General features: G+C 31.6%; 1 protein-coding gene across 1 annotated transcript; it reads left to right on the top strand.

The window, feature by feature from the left end:
* Window positions 1-4899: 4899 nt before the first annotated feature.
* Window positions 4900-20355, top strand: LOC149793654 (uncharacterized). Its single transcript, XM_089966447.1, has 6 exons — window positions 4900-5337; window positions 7305-7568; window positions 10265-10303; window positions 12960-13073; window positions 15231-15655; window positions 19444-20355. Exons 1-6 carry the CDS (start codon window positions 4977-4979, stop codon window positions 19618-19620), a joined length of 1380 nt encoding a protein of 459 aa, XP_089822573.1. The 5' UTR covers window positions 4900-4976; the 3' UTR covers window positions 19621-20355.
* The last annotated feature ends 613 nt before the right edge of the window (window positions 20356-20968 follow it).

Below are 20968 nucleotides of genomic sequence, written 5' to 3'. Positions count from 1 at the left end.
TCTGATATCAAGTCGAGTTCCAGGACCGCAATAATTATATCCTGGTAGATGTTATTTAGGTATGTAGCCAACGGAGTCCCTGGTAATTTTCCTAATTTTGCTGCAATATCACCTCCTCGTTTTTTTTTGTTTTTTTTTTTCTTAAAAAATAATATTATTTGACTTTGACTGCGAGGGAATAAATTTAAATGTGTAATGTACCACATCGTTCACCTTACCCGTAACCGCTGATCTGTTATTTTTTGTTGTCCGTTGATAGATCACCTGTTCGGGTACGTGTCCTGCATTTCACACAATATAGATCCATGTATTTATATAACATGGATATAATTGATTTCTCAGCGACTCGAAAGCAAGAACCAGTCAAGCATCATCCCGCGTTACCGAATTCCATCAGAATGATAATAATAGGACCATCTGGAAGGGAAAAGACACAGTTGTTGCTTAATCTTATAATGAGATGGTTAAAATGGGATAAGTTCTATTTGGTAGCCCCGTCTGTAGATGATCAACGATGTTATGATGTACTTAAAGATTTTAATGAAAACGCAAGATTGTTGAATGACGATCTTATCGAGTTTATAACCGATATTAATGAAGCACCGTCCGTAGATGACTTAGACGGATTTATTAATAATTTAGTTGCATACGATGATGTGATGCTAAACAAACAATCAAATCCAGCTAGAATTTTTTCTCGAGGTAGACATGAAAACACTGATGTGATCTATGTTACCCAACGATATGTACAAATTCCGAAAGTGATCAGAGACAACTGTTATATTTTAGTTGTGTTTAATGGTGTCGATACTCATACGTTGCGAAATATTCATCAAACTTGGTGTGGTGGTGACATGGATATAAATAAATTTAGAAACTTTTTTTCACGAGCAAAAGATACTCCATACGGATTTATAACAATAAATTTACATGATCCTAGAACAAGATATCGTGTGGGCCTTGATAAAATATTTGGACAAATTTACAGCAGCAAGGGTGGCACGACCTCAAGTTGGTTCGTTTTTGTAATATACTCGCCACCGACAAGTTTTCAGTTGGAGAAATAACGTGGACTAACCCCAAGAGGGAATTTTAGAGAGAAACTCTCTTAGAGTGTCCTCAGAGTATTTAGTTATTTTGATTTTTAAGGTCATTAATCATTTTTTAGGAAGGTTTATTTCGTATTTTGGACGCTTCTACAAAAAGGTCTGTTCGCCTTCCCTGCTACTCAGGATGGCATGTTATTTGCTAAATTATAAACATTTCTACATTGGCATCATTTGTGAAACTTCTTATGTGTACAAGTGTATTATCACTAAAAGAATATACAACGTTATTATTTTGAAATGATACATGTAGATTAACTCTTCAAACACTTCAAACTGCTCTAAAAGCATGAATTAAAACTGTCACACACTATGGATAAAAAAGTTCCATGTTGAAGGCAGTAAGATAAAAGCAGCAATAAAATTCAGTTTCATGTCATTGTTTTGTATTTCCTTACACATGCTATATATTCAACTGCTATCATTGTTTGTCCGATCTCTGCTATAGTATGTACACTCCCGTGATAGCTTGGTTTGTACCTGTCTGTTACCAAATGATATATGCGTTACGGAAGGGATCGAAAATTCTAATACCTAGGGGATAACCCTTTCCCTATAAAGATCTATCCTGTCAGTTATGAACCAGTTACTTATTCTTTGCAACAAATATATTTTAACCACTGCTATTAAAGTTGTCTATGTAAATGTAATCCGCGATTTCATTTCATTATACAGTGAGTGAGTTTCAGGATGGCGTAGTAAAATTCCCATTATATACTGTCATCGTATGGAGGGAAAATTGAAAAAATAAAATTAAATTAGTCTAATGTCTCTTGAAACCAACGCCTGCGAAGGGGGTGGCAGACAGTTAAATCTCAAGAGCGGCTACCACAGAGACAGTCACATTCTTTAAAAATAAATAATTTATGCATTGCTGTTGGGAGACGAGATTGTACTTATTCGAAATGGAGTCCGGCGTATTTCCGTCTTGAAAGTTGGAAATGTTAACGGAACACATTTATCCAGTTACACCTGCTGCGTATGAGAAAACAAAATTATACATGAAAGTAGGATTTACCCTGGGGATACGTTGCTACCTTCAGGGACTTAGCCCACGGGACCTAACCAGACAGCTATTCATCATCCCCACATATGTCTATGTACGATTTATCCTGGGGGCAGTCACTACCAACAGTGACTTAGCCAAGCAGAGAGGTCAACACATGAAGTACAGACAATACAATAAATCGTGGAAATATGTGTTATACAAACACATCATTATAACTGTTAATGTGAAAATAATGGGAGCTTATTGTAGATAATGTTGAAACTTTATAAATAAAAAAATCCAGTAATATTCAAAATAGCTAAGACCTGTAACTGAGACTATTTCATTAGAAATAGATGTTAAATACAACTTTATATAAAAAGACCTTAAACTCAATAAAATGACCGGGATTTCTGTCACAAGTTCCCTTCCGTAACATTTTAAGTTTGCAAATAAGGACAGCCCTGGAAATATACATTCATTTAGATACAGCAATGAAGTACATAGTACTTTAATATACTTAACAATCATTTTACTCTTGTTTTCTCTCATAAACGTTTAGTCATTCTTTAGAAACGTGTTAGAAGGCAAGGTATATTTTTATTCCTTTTCAACTAACAAAAGTATACAATACTTTAGAACGCATAGCAGGAAAATCAGAGAATGAAGGATAATATACAAAAGATAACAAATAAATTAAAAGAATTCCAGGTTATGCAGACTTTCATCATCTTGCTGTCATTCATGGTTATATTGAGAACAGATACTTTTTTAATCAGCCTCAAATCACATTTTAAGTATGCTGTTCCTAATTATAAACATTGTTTTCTGTAGCTGTACAACTACAAACCAATATAATTAGCATGGTATTAATAAACAGAACTTATATACTTACGATTCCTGAATTAGGTATGCTTTAAAGTGATGCAAATGTTTCAAAAGAAAAAGAATATTAACAAAAACATCAAAAACCGCAACAGTGTAGGAATTGTATATGATGTAGCGATTGAAGGTGCTAAAAGAACAAATCTTTCAATCGAATGAACACAAGGGAACTTTTAATTGGTAAGGATTATGAAGGTGTGGAAAACTGTTACATATTTATCATATTATTTTAAAAATGTATTTTTAACCTATATGAAAACAGTGAATTCTGATTGTATAACACATCTATCGCAAGTTGTGATGTTTGTTATGTATATCTGATTTAATTATACATGATTTAATATATATATTTATTTCAATTTAATTGTTTGTCGGTTTTAGTTTGAAAAAAAATTTCATTACGTGCTATTGTAATGTAAATTTATTACAGATTATACTTTTTCCAGAAAGTAGTTTGAACCTGATTGTTCGTTTGGTAAGCACCAGGTGCTGATCTAGATCCTAACCTTGATTCAAAATTAGTAGCAACCACGTAAATAAGTTCTATTTGTATTTAAGATGATTGGTTGTTGTCGAGGTCATGAAAGGAGGGCGTGTTTAAGATATAAAAAATAATTTTTTAAAATTTATTTCTTAGAGTAAAATGATTGGTTTCCTTCAAGGCCGCACTGGGTGTACGTGATCGGTAACAAATACCTAATTTCTACGAGCTTCTAGAATATTATCACGTGACCCCTTTTTACGCTTTAGAAGACGATATAACTTTTGTTTTAGAGAGTTATTCTCAGTAGAAGTTGGGTTGCTACACTGGAATTGGTATATTGTGCTGTTTGGAGTTATTTCAAATTATTTGGATTCAAACAGATTAATTGTTTTTCCTGGAAAATACGTGTACACGTCTGAAATTGTTGAACAAGAGACAGTTTTTATAAATCTTTATTCACATTTCCAAAACCGGAGTGATAATACTTGTTTCTACAAGGAACTGCAGACTTCAACACTATAGATTACAGCATACGTCATCGTCTTCCTTCTTGGATTCTTCGTCGGAACTCGAACTTAAAATCATTAGAACATTTTGATATTAGGACGTCAAAAATTGTATTCGTGGATTATTCTAGGATTATTTTGGGTCTGATTCTTAAAACCGTAAGTTCATATTTTTTCATTTTTACCTAAATTTTCCAGGAAAATAAATTATTATATTTTTTAAAACTTGTTGTTTTCAAGCTTTATTTGCATTGTTTAATTTCCTCTTGTTGGTGCTATCTCTTAAAACCTATTATCTATTGATCAATACAGATTTCTGAGTCATTTTCGTTCTGTCTCCATTGACAAAGACAAGATTTCACACATTTCCGTCCCTGTCTGATATATATATATATATATATATATATATATATATATATATATATATATATATATACATATATATATATATATATATATATATATATATATATATATATATATATATATATATATATATATATATATATATATATATATATATATATATATATATATATATATCTCTCTCTCTCTCTATATATATATATATATATATATATATATATATATATATATATATATATATATATATATATATATATATTGATATTCCGTAAATAGTGTGGATTATGTTCGGAACATAAGGATCGTTTCCCATTTCTCGGTGGATATTATACATCAGACTTTAAAAATGATGCTAAGTGATGGACATTGGAAACACTTTGGTTCTTAAGACATCTTTCTGCACGCCCTTTAAATGTCCAATTCGTTCCTTTTAAAATATAACACGCTTGTATTCATTTAGAAGACTTAATAAGTTGTGATCTGATCAGACATTTTAGTTATACAGCTATTATCATGTTTTATTTCGAGACGGAACATTAGCAACTGCTTCGGATGTATACGGGATTACAAATTCCGTACGTTGCTATAGAATCATACAGTATTAGCTGGACAGTATCAACACGTTTATATTCAAGGGAAATATGTTCTTCCTGTGTCTTTTAGCTTCTTGCATAACATTTGCTTTTGGCTCAGAAGGAAGGACTGTACACGGTATTATAGGAAGAAACGTGTCTTTATCATGGACATACAACAATACAAAAAGGGATTATATAAGTATTAGACGTAACTCGTCAAATTTTCTGCTGGCATGGCCACTTACAAATTTGGTTGTCTGGTATGAAAGAGACGAAAGACTGCACGTTTACCTATACAACGCTACCTTCGAAACGTCAACTATTACTGTTAGCATTTCAAACGTTACAAAAAAAGATGCTGGCATATACAAGATGGAACAATCATGGGATTCAGAGGACTTAAACGATAGTGTCACTATACAAATTGGTATGTTGTGTAAACCTTATATTTCATTAATTGTTTGTTAATTACAACAGCACAAACGTTCATTTACTAGAATTATATGGATTTATCAGTTTGAGGTATTAAATAGTGATATCCGACGATGAGTTGTAATGCATAAACAGATATTAGAGTTAAATATTTAAACACTGAAAGCATGTCTGCAGGTGACTGTTCGTGTCTGAAGGCAGTTATACAAAGACGCACTATCTAACTTATGTATTTATTTATGTATTATTGACTTATTTCTCAATACAAAGATCGGTTTCATTTGATTTGTTCAAACACGGCTTTACTACACATTGTCCAAGATATATTTTGACCTTCCAAATCATATGTGTATTTCAGAAACGTACAATCGGGTTAAATAGAAGTTGTTGTTTTACATATATAAGAAACATCTTCAATCAGTAAATGGTTCAAATTGAATCATAGATGATGACGAAATGCATTGACAATATAAGAATGACCATATAACTGATTAGTTACATAGTACCAATCAAACCCTACTATGCCAATTTTGCAAATTTAGCAACTGCTTTTTGAAAATACACAAAATTACATAATCAGCTTGCTTGTATGGAATCATACTGTATTAGCCAAATTTTATCAACACATTGACCTACAACTTGGAATATGGTCTTTTTGTATGCTCTAGTTTCCTGCATACCATTTGTTTCTTCCTCAAAAGGAAGGACTGTGCAAAGTGTAATAGGAAGAAATGTGTCTTTGTAGTGGACTTTCAATAATAAAAATTTTCAATAATAAAATGGGATTCTATCAGTATTAGTCGTAATTCGACACCTCTTCTACTGTTATGGTCTTTTAAAAATCTTGTTGTCTAACACGAGAAACATGAACGTTTGCAAGTTAACGTAGACAACTCCACATATTAAATGTTAACGGTTAGTGCTAGCATTTCGAGAATTAGAGACAAAGATGCTGGCATATACAAGTTGGAATGACGACGGATTCAGAAGATTTTAACCACATTGTCATTCTACAAACAACTGGTATGTAGTGTTAACCTTAGTTTTCATGAATTGTTCGTTAATTAAATTAGTTCAACCACTCATTTTGCCAGCCTTCTGAGGATATCTAAGTTCATGTACTTAGCCGTAATAACTGATAAAAATATATAATATTTAAGTAGATGAGGGTCAACAATTTTGACAGTGAATGCATGTCTTCAGGTTACTGTTCATGTTACATGACAGTTGCATCAAGATGCACTATTTAATTTAAGTATTCATTTATTATTATCTTTCCTTAAGTATCAAAACTTACATTAGTCGGATTTGTTTTGTACCAACATAGCTTTACCTCACTTTGTCAAATATATATATATATATATATATATATATATATATATATATATATATATATATATATATATATATATATATATATATATATATTTGATTGAACTCCCAAATTATCTATGTAGTCCAACAATCCATGAACTGGTTAAGTCGAAGTTGTTGTTTCATACATATATAAACCATCTTAAATCAGCCAAATATACATACACGTATGGCCTGATTACTCATTAAATGCAATGAACGTCAGTACATTTCTAAGCAAATTATGCCATTATAAATTTGCAGTATTTCATCATTTAATGGAAATAATTGCCAAATAGTTGTGACCCGTGCACCACCGGCTTTGTTCCTGTGTCCGCCTTAATATTAGAGTGTAAGCACCCACTCATTACTCCGATTTCTGCTTAAACCAACGATCCTGGTTTCATAAAGATTTATGAAGAGACGTTTACAAAATATGGGGTGAACAACATAAATTAAAATACATTCAATATGCCAACATGATGCCCGCTTCAGGTATTTGTCATATATGCTATGTGTAATTAATTAGTTTGTATAACAAAACCGCCTATGTTGATTTTCTATAGATTATGCCTTCCTCAGTATTCGAATGTTTTGTATATTGTTCAGATGAAACAACCTATCCTTGGATAATTGCGGTTCGACATGGCATATTCAATTCGTCCATAGAGTTACAGTGCAACTCCCTAAGTATACCAACAGGAAAGGTCGCCTGGATGCTTAATGGATCTCTGATAGAAAGCCACGGTAGATATTCTCAAAACAACACGCGTCTTTCTATAAGGGATTTAACAGCTGACGACAAATACAACATTTACACATGTATTGATTTGGGAGGTGAATTTGAGAGTGATCCGTACAGATTAAACATTTGTAAGTATATTGATCTTTTAGTCCTACTGAATTAACTTCTTTTATTTAATTTACTATTGAGACAAGATTGTGTTTATATTTTGAAACAACTCTTTTTGATGTGAAAGCAAGTGAATATTAATCATTGAATTCATCCGAGAAATTAACTTTTCGTTCTTTTACAAATAATTCCACGTTTGGCTAATTACATATTATATCATTGTTCTGTCTTGAAAGTGTCAATTAAAATAGTATGATATTGTTATTATAAAAATGATGGTCATACAGAATGTTTAACATATTGCATGTGTCGATTATATATATATATATATATATATATATATATATATATATATATATATATATATATATATATACATATGGCTTCCAGAATTTAAAAAAAAAAAAATTCTGTCGGTGTTTATATCAAAAATGGGAAATCCTGGTCGTGGGGAGCAAAATAATGTAACCCTTTCACTAGGATTAGTATCAGCTGTTATATTGCAAGTTTTGTGGCCTGTAAGATGAATATTTTGAGTCGTTTCTCTGGCCACGTTGGATCAGCTGTCATGGTATATGCAAGTCAAAGCCACTTTACTTCAATCGCGTCATCATGACATAACCTACCATCTGTTAATATGACACTATACATCAAAACAATCAAACAACAGTAAAACACTAGAAAACAAAATTGACATCCTTTGATACGAGGCGATATTATGTAAGATTTATAACTAGTAGTATATTCATAATACATGTATATTCTAATTAGGCACATATTATTCTCTAAGTTATTTTCATGCAGATTTTATGACTGTTGATATCAACAGAAAGAACATATCTTGCTCTGCATTCTTGCACAAAACAGCATATTATATCCGTTTTATTATTATGAAAAATATTAATTGTCTGGCGATTAATAAATATAAAGCATGTTTGTTCAAAAGACAATCGCAGACACCCTCCGAAAGTACCTTATATCAGAAGAGATTGCTATGAGTACGTTAACTGTTACGTAAGTCGCAATGTTTGTATACGTGACACGTGTCAAATATGCAATTAAAGTATCGTGAATATAATTGTAATTATAATATTCAAAACTACTTTGTAACAAATAATCCTGCTTCTTAAAAAAACAACAACAATTGTTTGAATTTGTCGTGACAAATGAAAACATGCATTTAATATATTTTACTTCGTAATAACATTGCTGAAGAATTTCCGTTCATTCCTTACTTATTGAAGTTATCGAAATACTGATATGGTACACAAATATTGTGGTATGTACCACCCTAAAAAATACCATAGTAAACCAGTAAACTGAAATGCCAGTTATATATATATATATATATATATATATATATATATATATATATATATATATATATATATATATATCCTATGTTCTCTGTCTATCAAGATTTAAATAACATATCTGCAAGTCCATGTGAACTTTTAAGATTTCAGTAAGACATACTGACTCTTCTCTCAGAAGAGAAAAATAGATTTTTAGAACGTTTCATCAGTTTTATATCAAGACATATTATTAGAATTTCTTTGTAGAAATATTGACCTATAGGTTGTTGTATGCTGATTACTGCACGGTCATACTGTATCTTCCAGTCTGACTAAACCATTTTCAAATTACTTCTGGTAATTTTGATAAATTGTTTCAGGTAATGTCGATAACCTTTGTTCTCTATAGTTACATACATGTTGCATACTTATGTATTGTCTTAATGGCTCAAATCGTCCTCTATGATACAGTTTAAAACAATTTACCTTACGTGCGTGATCAAAGGTTTTACATATCGCACGAAGTAGTTACTTTTCTAGACTCAGGTGACTTTATGTATGAATATATATATATATATATATATATATATATATATATATATATATATATATATATATATATATATATATATATATATATTCATACATACATATAAACATATACATACATTCATACATACATACATTATGGTTGAACTAATTTGGCAAAAGCAAGTTCGGCAATCTAGTCACAATTATCCTGATGCAAAATGAAAAAGAAGCCCATATATTCAAATGTTAAGACAATTTACAGTTTAAATTAATTTTCAATTGATTATAACTTACATGAATACGCCTCCATACGTCAAGTTACTCCACTTAAATAGTAACACATATCATTTTCTTATTTACGGATGAGAAATATTTGTTTTCATCTGCTGCAATGTTATGTTGGAATGGACCCTAGTAAAAATGTCACTTAAAACAACTAATGTTTGGGTCCTGCATACAAGTAGAAATTTAATTGTTCCAACCGAAGAAGATAATTGTTCAACTCGAAATATTCTTTCGTTCGCTAATAAATACATGAATACATACTTACATACATTTATATATACATATGCATAATTGTTCCAACCGAAGAAGATAATTGTTCAACTCGAAATATTTTTCATTCACTAAATAAATACATGAATACATACTTACATACATTCATATATACATACGCACATACATACATACATACATACATACATATATACATACATACATACATACATACATACATACATACATACATACATACATACATATATAGATACATACATATTCAAATTATTCTATCGTAAAATAGTGACATTCTTTCCTCAGCGACGATTATCATTTTTATTTTTAATATTTTTTTCATTGCTAAGAAGTAAAAATAAATTATTTTCTTTCAGCTGTTACTACAGTTCCTTCGCTTTCCAGAGAGGATGTGGGTAATATATATATATATATATATATATATATATATATATATATATATATATATATATATATATATATATATATATATATATATTCCTCTTCCAATAGTAATACCAATGATAATAATGTAAAAGCATGAACCAAAGTTAGAAAATGATGAGGCAGTTCACTATGTGTAATACTTTAATGATATTGTTAATAGAGTTGTGCATGCACAAACATTTAATTTGTGAAGATTAATTCATGTTAAACGTTGAGATATGATATGATGTTTGACTTAAGAGACTTTGGCATATTTAATCATGTCACTTTTATATGTCACTGAAAACATCTACAACGTGTGAATTACGTCTTCCATTCCTGAACCAATGCTACCCACCCGCCATTGTTTACATCGCCATCTTATAAATGTGTACTCTGTGTTTGATACTAAATGTGAGTATTAAACCTTACCCTGGTCCTCTTAATATCACAATGTTGCCTTGAGTATTAATGAATTAGTCAAGGAGTTCATCTAAAAACATTAACACTTCTACATCAACATTAAGTGGAAAAGAAGTTCGCATATTAGCAGTTACTGTGCCATATTCATTTTCATGTTGGACCATACGTGGTTCGTGCTGAGATTTCACATGAATAATTTAGGAAATGAATTATCTTGCCTTCCATGATTTGGAATATCAAAGCCAGTGACTTCAACCATCCGGTGGAGTTTTGTTACTGACGGCAGGATAGAGATGGATCCAATGTGCCCGGCCGAAGAATCACATGTCTCATGTCAGACTTTTGTTGAACAATATGTTTGAACTAATGTTACTGTTCATTATTTTAGGTTCTTGGTTATGTAGAACTTGTTATTTAACTCTAATGTGCGAAATATTATGCATTTGATTGGGACTATTTCTAACCGTATTGCGACTCATTGCATCAGCAGTACGTTGTACTCAAGCTCGAATCGCATCGAAATGCACTTGTCCGTTTCGTTCGATTCTAGGTAATCATAGGTATGAATATACAACTGAAATTAAAAGTAAAAACGCACACCACGGACATAGAGAGGACAACTTAATTATGTCTAAATTTTGTGTTCAGAGAGAATTTTCCATGAAGTTTGAGCAGTTAACTTGGTTAAAGCCATAGCTATCCCTGGGAATGACAAACATTGATTGGCTACCTAAGGTCATGTGACGTAAATAAATGTTTTTGTATACGAGTGCAGACAGTGCACTGGCAGATAGTTGTCAGACTGGCAAAGTATGAACATCTAAGCAGAAAAGAATTTCGGCCATGTATTCTAAAACCATCAGTTATATATTTTTTACATAACCTATAATAACTTTGGCACTTTAAAATCCCCAAACTGAATCAAATTGTTATGATTTCTATTGAATTTGAACGCTTTATAATTATTATATTAGTCTTAATAAAGCAGCTGCTTTCTCCCAACACACTGCCCAAGTACACTAGTACGAAAATTATTTGTTTTCATTGAGATCACACTTCTATGTCAGAATGTGTTACAGTCAATCTAATAAAATTAGATGTTGATATACACATGAATTTAATAATATAATTAATTTCACCTTAATATGGTGTATTACTAAGTAGTCTTTTGGCATTTAGACACACAAAACTGCTCTATATTAACAAAAGTTGTTGTGACAAACACTGTTGAAGTCATTATGCAATATTAAAAGGCATGTTCTATCTCACTTTTATCATTTATGACAAGCATATCTGAGTCTTGAACTCTGGTCTTTTCGATATATAACACACGGATTATTACAATATATAATAAATTTAAATATATATGTAAATTCAAAGATCTCGAAACCTGACGGTATCCGGGATCAAAATGTTTAGTTGTCTCCATAGCTACTTTTGATACGTAGAGTTTATGATGATTAGAACATTCTAACTGGGATCAATATATTTGAACAGCCTTCAGCCGGGTTCGGATTAAAGAGGGAACCACCGTAATCATATCCTAGACAGAAATTCCTCAATTCCTCATTAGTTAATATAGCATAGAAAAGCAAATACACACGATCCTTAAGAATGGTTAAACTCAATTACGTTTTTTTCTCTGAACCTATAAAACACGATGAAATGCGTAATTGCGTATTATAAATTACCATCATTATTCTAAGATACCTAATTAAGAAAAGAAATTTGAATATTATGTTAAAATTTGTGCACGAGAGAAAAGCATAAAATTTACAAGAATGTTTGAGTATTTACTATACGGTCATGATGAAAAACTGTAAGAAAATGAATTTTTTGAAGTTATGATCTTCTGGAAAGTATGATAAGTATTTAAATGTTAATATCCACATGCAGTTTTGACTCCCAATTGCGTGTATTTGCTTTTCTATGCTATATTACTAATGAGGAATTGAGGAATTTCTGTCTAGGATATGATTTATCAATGTTTTCCTAGCTAACTACAATATCATGCGCAATATAGCTGTACTATCAAGAAAGTGTTATTTTGCATAGTATATATATATATATATATATATATATATATATATATATATATATATATATATATATATATATATAACCTTTTCATTCCCTATATAAGGAACATTGTTTTATTTCATGATGCATAATTGATTATACTTTTTCCTATATCAAAAAGCAACAAATTCAATCGTATTTCAGGTCATACACTGGTACTTCATTGGATGGCACCAATGATTTCTTCCGCCTTTCTCCTCATCATAGGACTCTGCATATTAGTCCCCCTTTTCCGTATATATGCATCCAGAGAAATTGGTATGAAATTTAAACTGCTCTAGAATCAAACGTATTTATGTATTTTCATGACATGTCATTGTTTGACATATGGTAAGTATTCTAGCAAACGTACTGTTTTCAATATTTAATGCAAGGCATATGATGATCAAAGGTGCAAAACAAAAAAGATTTAAAAACAACCAATTACAAGAAATCGAGGACTTGATCTTAGAACTACATTTTCTAAAGGGAATTGTCAAACATATTTACAATATAAAATCCATCTGCTCTGGTCAAAAATTTGCTTAAAATCGCAATTGTTGCTTGTTTGATTTTGCTTCAACTGTTAAATAAAAATGTAAAATTTGTATTACTACTTTAGACAATTAAACAGGCAAACACATAGTTCACTAAACATATAAAGAAGCAAGGAAATATTCCAATATAATGCTTTACCCAATGTGTCACATAAACGTAGAAAATACACACACTGTGACTTACGTAAAAGCAGATCTTCTCATCATCCAGTCGTACTATGCTTTTACAATGAAATTATAAAGATAATATTAATAAAATTAATTGAAAAATGCTGCAGAAGTGTAAGGTCACAGTGAAACATTCTAGGGACACAATTTTTAATTGTATCCGATTTGCTCGTATGAGATATGCTTTAATCAAATATTACTTAAAATTGTAAATAATAATTAAACACACCTGCTTGATCAGACTATGATACATTCTGTACTTATGATTTGATAAATCCGAATTCATTTAAGAACAAAAATCATGCGTAAATATATATATATGTATGCATGTATGTATATATATATATATATATATATATATATATATATATATATATATATATATGCAAAGAATGCGAACCATATGGCGGATAACAATCCTTTCATGTGCAATGGATCCAGCGAGAGATCACGTGTGTCAGGGATTGATTAAGAGATAAATGCAACAAACTGACAACGAACAGTGCGAAACTAGTATCTATCTCGCCTTTGCGCTGTCGACTCTTTAATGAGTCTGTTTTAAAGGCATATACAAAATATAGACAAGACAAACAAATTAAACAGAACAACGGTTATGTTTGCGAAACTGTACATGACTGTTTCTACAAGAATTCAAACTTTGAACTATATTATGTGTCAACTAGTTCATTTCAGCTTGTTGCTGATACTGGAAAATATTTGTATTGACCTAGACACTGACGAGACATAACAACATCTGTTATTTGATGTAAACTTAAGCAAGCGCAGATTATATCTTACTGGATACGCCGCCTTAGAACATTAAAACCAATCGGTTTAAACCAAGAAGGCTAGAAAAAGACAACCATGCACAAATAAAATTATCTTTTGCAGCCGACACATTTTCTTGTAAATAATTCACTAAATTCGCTTTATAGCCTATGACTACTATAACAAAGAAATATCCGGGATATGATCTGCGCTTCCATAGATTTACATAAAATAACAGATGTCGTTATGGCTCATCAATTTCCAAGTCAATTCAAATATTTTCTAGTATCAACAACAAGCTGAAATAAACTAGTTGACACATAATATAGTTAAAAGGTTGAATCCCTGTAGAAACAGTCGTGTAAAGTTTCGCAAACATAACCGTTTTTCTGCTTCATTGTTTGTCATGGCTATGGTTTTTTTTTATTTGCCATTGAGAAAGACCCATTAAAAAGTCGAAACACCCATTCTAGATAGATACTAGTTTAGCACTGTTCGTTATCAGTTTATTGCATATATATATATATATATATATATATATATATATATATATATATATATATATATATATATATGTATGTTTACTATTAGCAAAAATTATTCTACTGACTCCAGGGATAGCACTAATTCTCTCTCTATGTATGTATGTTTGTATGTGTATATATATATATATATATATATATATATATATATATATATATATATATATATATATATATTTGATTATTGCTTGTCGTGAAGTTTTTGCCTTTTTGAAGTCACTCGTGCTAGACTCACGCTTGTTATTCGTTTCTGTATGAACCTCGTAAAGATATGATTGTCTATCTGCTAAACACAATCTTTAGAAATCTAGTGTCTATATCGTTTCATAATATAGGACAGCCAGATAAGAAAATCTTTGGAGAAGACGAAGCGAAACATGACATATGTCTACCTCTTTCAGTGGTGCCAAACGAGACTTCACGAAAAACACAAATGGTAGAATTTCCAAGCACACAAAGAAACTCAAGTATTCTGCAAAGCATTTCAGACCAAACGGCCAATTTAATGAAAGAAGTTCGAGATGGAACGCCTTTAGGAACTGTGTCTTCGTCATTAAGTACCATGGAGAGATCAAAATTCAATCATTTAAACAGCCATGATTCAGAGAAAAACAATCCTAGCTATGAAAATGATAGGCTGACATGTAAAACAAGAGCGGCTGGTAATGGTAGCAGACGTGTTCAATTTTGTAGAAGAGTTAAAAAAGACAGAAGAGTTGCAAATAATGATGACGATACTGGCCTACGTTCTCATACCATAAACAAATCATCACTTGTAAATTTATTACCAGAACTCGAAAAAGGCATGTACAGTGTTATTGATGAGGTAATGTATGTTGTCAATGATCCTATATCAGTCTTAGCCTTTGTCCCTGTCTCTCGATCTGTCTCTCTCTCTCTCTCTCCATGGTGAAATAAGGCATGCACTTTATAATTTAGAAACTATAATAATGAAAACGTTACCCTTTTATGTCATCTGCCATTTCACCACATACTTTTCATTTGTATGACCTATTTAACTTTATTCATATACTTTTACTTTGAAAACATAAGAATTTAGAGAATTATACTTATTAAATACTTCTTGCTACCGTTCAGTTATAGTAAATGACAAAACAATGACAAGACAGGAAAGCAGTCCAAGATGGTGCGGTCACCACTGCCCTTTTCAACAATAGTTTCACTGATGGGTGTGAATAAAATAACTACAAAAATAAATACAATAATCATGGCGCTTTCCATGTTCTAATAATGATTCATCAAAACAAGACCTCAAAAGGAAACGTTATGAACTGTTAGTTTCAGTCTCGTTAACTATTGTGACGTCCCAAGTATTAACCATCTTCATTATGTATTCCTAGACAAATTAGGGTTATATATGCATCTAGTAGTCCGAGCAAATAGGTGTGGTCGATACATGACACAACGCTCAGTTTTGATAAAATTGGTTATTTCATTCATTCGTTTGTCTGGGAGCCACCACCAGTAAGCTGCACAGTGTTATTTGATTATGCTAATAGAAAGAACGTAAAAAATATTCAAATGTATCATATATATTATGGGAGTATATCCCAAAAGAGATATTATTTACACAGACTTGCCTGAAACTAAGGTAACAATATAATTGTGCATCCATGTTTGGTACTTAATTCCTCCATAACACTAATGCGAGAACGTTTCGTATAAGAATAATATATCACACACATAGGTCGGGATTATAGACCTTTCAGTTAGTGGGGACTTTCAGTAACATACACTTATTTGATATTTTGTTCATAACATAGCTTATATTGTAATAAAAACAGTAGAGAAAGCAACACCTTTTATTTATGGAGCGTAAAGTAATCTCTGTATTCTTTTGCGCACTCCTGTAACTACGAAAATATTTTAGTTTTTTTACCAATTATAATTTAAAGAGCAACCGCCCTTCAAAATTTGACTCAAAGAACATATTTTGTCAACACAGAATGTACACACAAGATAATATGATGTCACATAGTTTTAGTTCGATTACAGAAATGTATCACAGCTTGAACTTGTAACTAGCATATTCACTTCTCAGCATTCAAATTGTTGTATGCTTGACACGATAACTATGGGTGCAGATAGTTTAAATTTACGTTAATGTATTTGTGATCATATATATGCATTATTCGATCAGTAACAGTAGACTGTAGTGGACATAGAGACAAATTCAGAAATGCATCACATGATAAGAGCTACTTTACGTTGTAAGCATCTTGTTGATGGATACGTTCTTTCTATTTGGAGACCGGCTTATGTCCACATTCTTCTGTTAACAGAGCTGAGTTTATTTAAACCACTCTTTGTATCTAGTGTGGATTCCATGTTATGGATATAACCCATCCCGTTCCGCAAGCACGCTATCAAATGACCAATTCCCTCAGTTTTATTTGTTGCTGTTGTTGTTCTTTGGGGTTTAACATCATTTTCAGCATATATTAGTCGAAACGTGGCGAATTAAACCCATGCAGTGGTACAATGGCCATATTGAGACAGATGTGACATTTTTGCCCAATTCCATTTGGCAGTTGATTTTACAAAAATGGCAGCCAAACTGTTAGTAGTAATAGTAAAAACCAACCGTTGTAGTAGGCGGGTCAATGCAATTTTTCCACGATCGCAGCCAGTCAGTAAATAGAATAAAAACGAATTTCATCGGCTTATTTAGACTACTCAGAAGCACCTTAAGGGATTCGTAATATTTTGTCACATGAAACACGTGAAACTGCACATACTATATGTAAAGTGTACTGGCTATACGATAATTATTTCTAGCTACGGTGGATTTCTGCAATGAATACGTTTTCATTCTCTTTTATTAGTTGTTGTATAAACAGACGTCGGGCAATATGAGGTAGATCAAACCTAAGTGAATGGAATACAGATTCAGGCATATGTGCTGATTCAAAAGTACCGTGCGTACTGACTGTTAATTTGTTAAATTTGAAGCAAAGGAATGCGTGATAACAGTATTGCGTGACGTCAAGCACATAATCTGCATGGCGTTATGTATGTCTTTTTCTATTGTGGATCCGGTTCATCGATGCTTGGAATAATAATGTATTCGATGAATTCAAGCATGTACTTAAATTCACGAATCTGTATAATTTGCATTTCTTACTGCAGCTTGAACAATATTTTGCAGTACTCTATAGAATAAGCCAGCAAAGATAACGCACATTTGAAAACTGGAAGCACAGGTCTTTAATCGGATAACTACTTACCGTAAGAATTCGCTGCTGTTATTCTCCGAAGTTGACATCTAAATAGATCGAGGCCATCTCCCAATAGGCTACGACATGAACACTAACTCAGATGAAATTTTTAGAAGAAATGATTAATATTACACTTACAAGCAATATAGTTATCAACTGATCCGAGCATATATAAATGACAAAATTGGTATATAGAATTACTAATATTCAGCTCAGCCCATTTCATTAAAGCAGTCACGGCTCGTAAAGGATGTGAATAGTTTTCTTTATTGAGAAAGTATTGCAGAAAATACATGTACTTGTTATATATTCCTGGTTACATCTATTTGCCAGCGGCTGTTCACCACCAATCAACTAAAATAATCTTTAGCAACGTTTAACCTGCTAATTTCAGGATTTATTTGATCTTACTTATTCGGTAATGTATGACTACATGTACAGGGTTTATCGCTATATAGTGTTAATTTGTAGCAGTTCTAGCAATATAAATCTCAAAGGTTGCAAACAAGAAGTGTGCTTTCAATTTAATTCATGTGCCCTAGGAATGGAGACTAATTATACTTTATCTCTCTCACACACACATACATATAGAAGCACGCACACATGCACATATAAGCAGGTACACACATATAGAAGCAAGCACACACACTATCAACATTTTATTTCATATCATCTCAAAGTAAACGCTTCAACGAAGTTGTTACAGAAATCTATTTTTAAATCAATTTTTAAAGCTCTGATGGGTCTTTGATGATTTGATCCTTTTATTTACGCTTGGAATTGAATTTAGAACTAGTAATACTTTGACACAGTTTTAATATTGTTCGATAAATATTTTCTCTGCTTCGCTTTCTCAAACAAAAATGTAAAGAAAAAAAGAAAGACAAAAATATCGAAAACCTAAATCCCATTTGATGTTTTTATTACAAGGTTTGATATATAAAAAAGGGTTTTCCTTGGTTTCAAATAAGCTTTCCGTCAATACACTTGTACAGCAATCGATGTTCTCTTCCTTCTATACTACGAGAAGGGCAACACAAAAGTGAGTGTGAGTCGATGGTTGTAATGCAGTCTACGATTTTGGGGTATCTAACTCTTCAACTGAAGAGGATACTTTGCGAGTAAATTGTACAAAGAGTAACACAAAATTATTGACTGAAGATTTTGTCATATTTGGCTTTAAGCTACCAGTCTGAGTTTATGTTATACTTTAGAGCACAAATAAATTCTCGAATTTTTGTTTTGTTTGGCAAAGTTCTGTTTATGAACTGTAAACGCTTTTCCCGGACTCAGAACTATGAAACTTACTCTCCAGTCTCTGTTATATTTTTGATTGGTTCAAAATGATAAAATCAGTTATTTTTTTGCATTTCAGGTTGCCATGTCTGATATCCATGTTCAAGCAAAGGACAATGTAATCGAGGACCACTCTCATGCAGTCAGAATGAGTACTGACGACAGTCATTACCTTTATGAAGTTTCTATGGAACCATGTCAATATGAGACACCCGATGTGCATAAGACAGATCAAGCGTATATAACTCCAGTCTGAGATATTCCAAATCCTTTCGAAATATGTCAGGATTACAAATTCAACGTTCACGTTATAAAGGATAACTATATAACCCAACGTTAATGGTCTTCGCCATCTTACTGAACTATGTCATGTTGAGGAAACGGCCTTGCAAGAAAAAGATCCAACCTATATAAACTCCGTCAATCATTTTTACAATTCTACTGAAGAATGTCCGATATTGGAAACCAACGCATGGTGCAAGCAACTGAGGACAAAAAAAGCGCATTTAAGATGGGAGAACTTTATGACTCTTTGGAAGATCATGTTTGTCCGTTTTATATAAATGAGATTGAAGAAAAAAAGAGATAAAATATATTTCATTAAAATTAATATATGATTTTCAGCATCTGCGAATTGATGGATATAAAGGATTCCCATGCTCTCAGACAAGCAAAAATGTTCTTTTATCCCTGATGTATTAGCTACATTTACTACGAGGGATTGGAAGAATAATGTTGACGATCAAACAGTGAATTTCGGGACTAGAATGATATTGACCGGGTAGCAAAGCACATGTAAAGTGATGTCATCCAAACGATGACTAGCAGCATTCAGTAAATTTGGAAAGTTTAAACAATTTATAAATTACATCCTACACTCACAGTCCTCACATTTTATATGGTAGTTTATTAATATTTCATCATCGTAACTAAGATTACATGAATGTATCTTTTGTAACTACTTAGAACCTGAATAAATTGTATTTTGCCTTATTCTAGCAATTTCTAATAAAAGCATCCCCTAAACATAGCAAATTTATTTACGCGGCGAGTGATTGTCTTGCATATAACACAGAATATTCATTGCATGAAATAATAATAATAATAATAATAATAATAATAATAATAATAATATTTTGAACAATAATAACGGTAGTAATAATAACAATAAAAACTTGACGTGGAAAATCGGTATTTAACAAGTAATATACATTATTAATCATTTTTGCGGCAAATAAGTCTTAGCTGGGTAAGCTCAGAAAAGGCACCTTACTCGATAGTACTCAATTAAGACCGCCGGCATTGATGCCCGCAAGCAGGACGCACAAGCTGTGAGTCAAATTGTCTACAAGCCAATCATATTATTTCATAATTGACCTATCATATTTGAGAACATAAAACATACATTTGTTTTTTACTGAGCTGTTAAAATACAGATACGTTCAGTATGTTAATAATTAAAAACTATATGAGAAAAAATATTGTACATCTAAATTTACATTTGAGACGGCAGCATTCAAACAAACACTTGATCTACATAGATATCCCACTATATCTTTATTATTCAAAATGAGCATTTTCGCGTTTACGTTTGCATGCAAATA

Source organism: Sinohyriopsis cumingii, chromosome 8 (assembly GCF_028554795.1).
Source record: "Sinohyriopsis cumingii isolate HCF-2022 chromosome 8, ASM2855479v2, whole genome shotgun sequence".
In the NCBI taxonomy this organism is placed as follows: Eukaryota; Metazoa; Mollusca; class Bivalvia; order Unionida; family Unionidae; genus Sinohyriopsis; species Sinohyriopsis cumingii.
The sequence above is the reverse complement of the archived record's forward strand: the minus strand, read 5'-3'. Positions and strand labels throughout refer to the sequence as shown.

Coding starts and splice junctions, on each gene's coding strand:
- LOC149793654 (XM_089966447.1), top strand. CDS start 4,977: ATGTTCTTCCTGTGTCTTTTAGCTTCTTGCATAACATTTGCTTTTGGC. Junction 5,338..7,304: donor TAGTGTCACTATACAAATTG/GTATGTTGTGTA, acceptor TATATTGTTCAG/ATGAAACAACCTATCCTTGG. Junction 10,304..12,959: donor GCTTTCCAGAGAGGATGTGG/GTAATATATATA, acceptor ATCGTATTTCAG/GTCATACACTGGTACTTCAT.